This window comes from Rhododendron vialii, chromosome 10a (assembly GCF_030253575.1).
Source record: "Rhododendron vialii isolate Sample 1 chromosome 10a, ASM3025357v1".
NCBI lineage: Eukaryota > Viridiplantae > Streptophyta > Magnoliopsida > Ericales > Ericaceae > Rhododendron > Rhododendron vialii.
The window spans coordinates 7,237,034-7,242,584 of record NC_080566.1 but is presented as its reverse complement, the minus strand read 5'-3'; the positions used below and the strand labels follow the sequence as shown (position 1 = coordinate 7,242,584).

General features: G+C 38.0%; 1 protein-coding gene across 6 annotated transcripts; it reads right to left on the bottom strand.

Annotated features, from left to right (window-relative positions):
* Positions 1 to 771: 771 nt before the first annotated feature.
* LOC131304582 (uncharacterized) lies at positions 772 to 5,035 on the bottom strand. 6 transcript variants are annotated; one of them, XM_058331863.1, is made up of 8 exons: positions 4,910 to 5,035; positions 4,218 to 4,253; positions 4,083 to 4,128; positions 3,940 to 3,978; positions 3,756 to 3,828; positions 3,305 to 3,428; positions 1,235 to 1,348; positions 772 to 835 (listed from the first exon to the last, which is right to left on the bottom strand). In XM_058331863.1, exons 2-7 carry the CDS (start codon positions 4,239 to 4,241, stop codon positions 1,322 to 1,324), a joined length of 333 nt encoding a protein of 110 aa, XP_058187846.1. In that variant the 5' UTR covers positions 4,242 to 4,253; positions 4,910 to 5,035; the 3' UTR covers positions 772 to 835; positions 1,235 to 1,321. The 6 variants fall into 6 exon arrangements, with proteins under 6 accessions (XP_058187846.1, XP_058187841.1, XP_058187845.1 ...); XM_058331858.1 differs by lacking the exon at positions 4,910 to 5,035 and adding an exon at positions 4,803 to 4,904 and having other exon boundaries at positions 4,218 to 4,314; XM_058331862.1 differs by lacking the exons at positions 772 to 835; positions 4,910 to 5,035 and adding exons at positions 1,567 to 1,644; positions 4,803 to 4,904 and having other exon boundaries at positions 1,234 to 1,348; positions 3,281 to 3,428; positions 4,218 to 4,314.
* Positions 5,036 to 5,551: the final 516 nt, after the last annotated feature.

The following is a 5,551-nucleotide window of genomic DNA, read 5'->3' as shown; positions in this document are numbered from 1 at the left end:
AAGGTAAAAGGGGTTAAGTGTTCGATTGAGTAGTTAGAGGGGGCAAAGTGTGGCCGGGTGATAGTTTAAAGGGGCAAAGTATAATTTCCTCTTTTCTCTATCAAATCTTGTGTATGATTTTTTAGATTTTTATGCACGTTCTTACAACAGTTCCTAATTGTTTGTGATAACTGAGTAAGATAGGTTATACTCCGTGAAGACGCGCCACGGAATTCCAATTTGCATCAAACAATCAAATTAAATGACATGCAACAAGACTGATCCATTCAAGAAACCAACACAATACTCATTCCTAACAAGAATGATCAGTACCTTCCATGAACAGACAACTCACGGTAAACACAACAAGTTTAGTTAATAATTCCCAAATCTCTCTTAATTAAAAGAAAATAAATCGGTGAGGAAGATCTTTCTGTGAGCTGCACATTAATTTTTTTTTTATGCTGACAAAAAATTCGTTTGTGAGAAAGAGAGGACTCCATTAATTTTAAGATATGGTATGCCTATTGTTGAAATTCAAAACATCTTCATCTTTTTCTATTTTTTGAGAAACAATTCAAGGTTTTGAAGCAGAAAGTCAGAAACAAATTACATGCAGTCATGACTGCTTCCCGAAAACAACCCCAGATTCTGCCAAGGCATATGGTGGGGGTGGGGTTGGTTCCTTCAATAACCTTTCCTTCTTAAGGACTACTTAAAACTTTTCCAAGTCACACATCCGACAAACATAAACAGCTTGCTAGATTTATACCACCAGCACTCGGGAAGGACAAAACCACAATTTTTTACTGAGTTGCCAAACAGTACATATTACTCTAAAAAAAAAAAAGACACCCTAGAACCAATGTTCTGAATACCGTACCGGTCAGGGTACCGGTTTTTCTACTGGTACGGTACGTACCGGTACCGGTCAAATACCGGGTACCGTTTCGGATTGATCACTATTAGTATTATTTTCATACTTAAAAGAATTTATAGTATAATATACACTTTTTTAAAATAAATTAAAAATTAAAAATCCGGTATTTGTCCGGTATTTGCCCGGTACCGTCCGGTATTGTCTGGTACTTGAAGAAAAAAATAAATTTAAAAGTAGTCCGGTACCATCCGGTACTGACCGGTATGTCCAGTACCGACTGGTATTTGAGCCGGAACGGAATTAGAGGAGTATGGTACCGGATTTTGTCAAAAACGGTACGTACCGGCCGGTACGGAACGGTATTAATAACATTGCCTAGAACACACTGAGTGATCAACTACAAGTCCTTACAAGAGATTAAAATACTGTTCTAGTATCCATTCGTAGAACCAGAAGTGCCACTCAGGAAACAGTAGACAGTTCCTTTGCCTGAAAAGGAGGAAACGAGGAAGTTAAACAAAGGCATAGGATCAACATAAACTCCACATCGATTAATCCATGTATTTGCAGATAAATGCAATAGCAAGTGATCAAACAAGAAAAGAACAAATAGCACGGCTCCCCAAAATGTCTATCCTCAAAACAGGAACTGTTTAAGTGGAACGGGTGATTTTTGTATCGAGGGGCTTGAAGTACTTCGTGCTTACTTTCCTCAAGTGTTTTCAGTAAGTCCCTCCCATTCTCAAAACCTGTGTTACATAGATCTTCCACGATGTCTAATGTACCTGTGCGGGACACCAAACACTCAGACAATAATAAGGGAATCATGTTGAACATTTAGTTGGACAAAATTTAGCCAGATATTTTCTAACTCAAATTTCTCACGAGATCTGCATAGAATTCCTATAATATGGATGAAAAGATCTAAGACAACTAGGAAACACCATTAAAGCTAAATAAGCTACTCCTACATACCAAGGATATTCAACATTCCAGCATATGTCTAATGAGAACTAGATGTCCAATAATTACAAACCTACGCATGCACTATCCAAGAAAATAAAAACACCTACCCCCACCCAACATACGTACCCGCGTCCATGTAAGATAGCTCAAAATAATTTTTTGAATATTAATCGGCACTGATATAGTTTTCGTGACATGAGAACTAGATGGAACCAATACTTAGAAACCTACCCGTACACAACATTTGTACCCGATTCAAGGTATCATAGCTTGAAACAATTTTCTATGCATCAATTGACAATGATACACTCTGAACTAAGCAAAAGAGGTCGTAATATTACTTAACACCCTTAAAACTCTACGGGTCATCAAAGAGATTCTTCATGCAATCAGGATCATAATACTAGAAATTATCTCTATTTGGGAGAAGGGGGCCCTCCTTACCATGCACCGCCCACCGAACATGCCCTCAATAAGCACATAGAAAACTCTGTTGTTGAGAATTTTTTTTTTTTTTACAAGTCTGTTAAGAAATTCTCAAGGGACCTCTCACTGAGACATTTAAGCACAACACAAAAATTGCACCAAGCCAAAGAGGGTGAAATTCAATGGACTTAAGATGCGTAAGAATAACTTTAAAAACAAATAAGTCAGATCCTGCTGACTTCGGTAGGATTGAGACGGCGAGGCTTAAAACGCCCCAACTCTTGCGTACATATACTGTCGACAATATAATTGGAGGCAGCAGCCACGAAGCTTAAAAACAAGTTGCCTCAAAACCGGTAAAAGAGGTGGGGAGCACCGCACAGTCAGTGTCTGACAATAGATAGCCAAGAGGGGTAAATTTACAAGACTAACATCCAACATCAATTGCACAAGGTGTTTGTCCTCAAGGTAGAATCCACAACCTTGAAGGTTAGTAGACTGCGTTTTTTACCAACGAAACAGCGGTGACGACCAAAACAACACCCGAGAGTAAATCTTGAAAATGGAAATAAGCAGCCATGATAAAAGCCTCCGATATGTAAAATGAGGCATTGCGAGGAAGTTGATCAGCCGAGGATGGAGGCAGCCGAGAATAACAAATAGAAACAAAGTAATACAATCAAAAGGAAAAGAAACAGATATGATAGAGGATTCAAAGTAAATAGTGAAAAAGGTCGACAGTAAAATCACTTGGGTAATGTGGTTAGCACGTACGTGAGCAAGTAAAGAGCAAACCTCACACATTGGTTGAATCAACTATGAAATAGGTCACCAACAGAAATAACCAACACTGATAACGAGATTCAACAAGTGAGGAGGAAGGAATGAAAAACTATTCTAGCAAAAGAAAAAATAATTGGATAACAAGATCAAGCAGAAGATCAACGATTATGATAGACTTCTTAAGATGCATTGCCATGAGTGGAGCACGTGATCAAAACAGCAGTAAGGGAGGAGGGGAAAACATACACTGCACAGAGCAGGGTCTCAGACCTGTTCTTCCCCTTCCCTCAGACCTTTTTCCTTTCCTTTTTGTAGCTGCTCTAGCTCTGCTTCAGCATCTTTCAACGACTTTGTCAGAGTTGACGCCTCCCAATCATACAGTTTCCCCACGGAGCTGTGTACAAAACCCTCAATCAGAAGGCAAATAACAAAGGGGTCAAGAAACACTGAACCAAAAGACATCTAATTTATGATCTTTTTTCTTATGGGTCTGTAAGGAATTATGGCCATTATCCCTCTCTCCCTTTTTGAAATATTCTACCCTCCCCCTAGTGGGTTTCAGGCTGGGGAGAGTCCTCTCAGTCTTGTATAGCATGTGCCAAAAGATAGTAGGATTTTAAAGGGGATATATCAACTGCAATTACATTTCTACTTTGTGTCAATTTTCCAAGTTACATTACAGGTAAAAAGTTCAGAATGGGAGAAAACAACAAACACTTACGGAAGGAAAACCCAATACAAAGTAGCGAAAACACCAGTTGTACATAGGCCATGTTTTAATAGAGGCTTATCAGCTGAAAAAGAGAATTAACAAATGATTATAATAATTATATAATTACGAATAAAAGCCATGACAGGCTTAATGCTCAATCTATATTGCTAATACAAACGGTTCAATGAATCACCGAAATAACTTTTTTGTCTCTGCCATGGCGTCACTTGACCTGCAAGAGAGGAATTTCGAATAATTATTTGTTCAAACAACATTCATGAAAAAAAAGAAAGAAGATCAATCAGTCCACTGCTAATAATACAAACAGTCAACTACCGCGTTTCCCAAGTGTGGATAGGTTGCGCAAAGTCTTCAACTTTGACTGCAAGCAAGAAAGCAAGCAATCAAACCTCTTATGTCTCAGGGGCAAAATATATGTAAACAAATAGAAAAGAGGAACCCTAATTCTACCCAAGAGGATAGGTTGCGCATCATCTTCAACTTTGGCTGCAAGTAAGAAAGCAAGCAATCAAACCTCTTATGTCTCAGGCGGAGCATATATGTAGGCCTGTCAATGGACCGGATTCGATCCGAAAAATCCGATCCGGATCCGAATTCGATAATGTCGATCCGATAATCCGAATCCGGTAATTCAAATACGGATCGGATCGGATCGGATTAAATCTGTTATCAATCCGAATCCGAACTTTATTTTTTTTAATTTTTTAATTTTTTTTAAAAACAGTAAATTTTTTATTTTGAAAAAAAAAATGTTTAAGAAGTTGTATTTTTATTTTTACTTTTTTATTTAAAATTTTTTAAAATTTTTTTCGGAAATTTTTTTTTTTTGAAAAAAAAAAAATTTTTTTTTTTGCTAAAATTTTTGAAGTAAAAAAGGTTTTCGGATCGGATTCGGATTTTCGGATCGGATCCGAAGTTTTCAGATCCGGATTACCACTATCGGATTCGAATCTTATCGGATTCGGATCGGATTTAGTCTTATCGGATCCGGATCTGTCGGATCCAGCCCATTGACAGGCCTACATATATGTAAACAAATAGAAAAGAGGAACCCTAATTCTACCAAAGATGTGATGGCGCGATAACAATCATACGTATATATGTAATTAAACAAACGAAACGAAATCCAACAAACGACGCACCTGTGAACCAGATGGAAGAAATCTAACCCTAGATCGATCGAACCGCCGAACGTCTCTCTCTCCTCTCTTGAGAAATTCTCACTCCTGGAGTAACTTCGTTTTACTCCACCACCCCCGATTCTTTACGAACTTGTCTAGGCTTATTTACCTTTTTGATCCTCAATGTATCGATTTTATCCTAATTTTGTCCCGAATCTATGCAATGTCTACATTTAGTCCCCAACGTTACCTAATCGTATTTGTCAACGCTTCGTTTGTTTTGATCGGAAAACATTTTTCCACAAAAAAGACATTTTCCCATGTTTGGTAGGACAGAAAAATAAATCAGGCAAAAATCATTCTGCCAAGGAAGTCGAAAATGGCCCATTAGTGGTGGAAAATGGAGCGGAAATCATTTTCAAGCCTTTTGACCCCAACAACAACTACTCTCTCGTCTAATCAATGGCTTAATGAGAAATCAATTTCTCTCTCGCGCGCCTTTCTCTAATGGTCTCTCTTGTATTCTCCTCAACCTCTATGTATATCTATTTGTGATTTTATGATTGTGTAGATGTTTTGATCGTGAATCAAACTAATTTTTGTCGAGCTTGTTCTATGAATCCATAAAGGCAACGCCCCTGGCCTCCTTATCTGGTCGGTCAA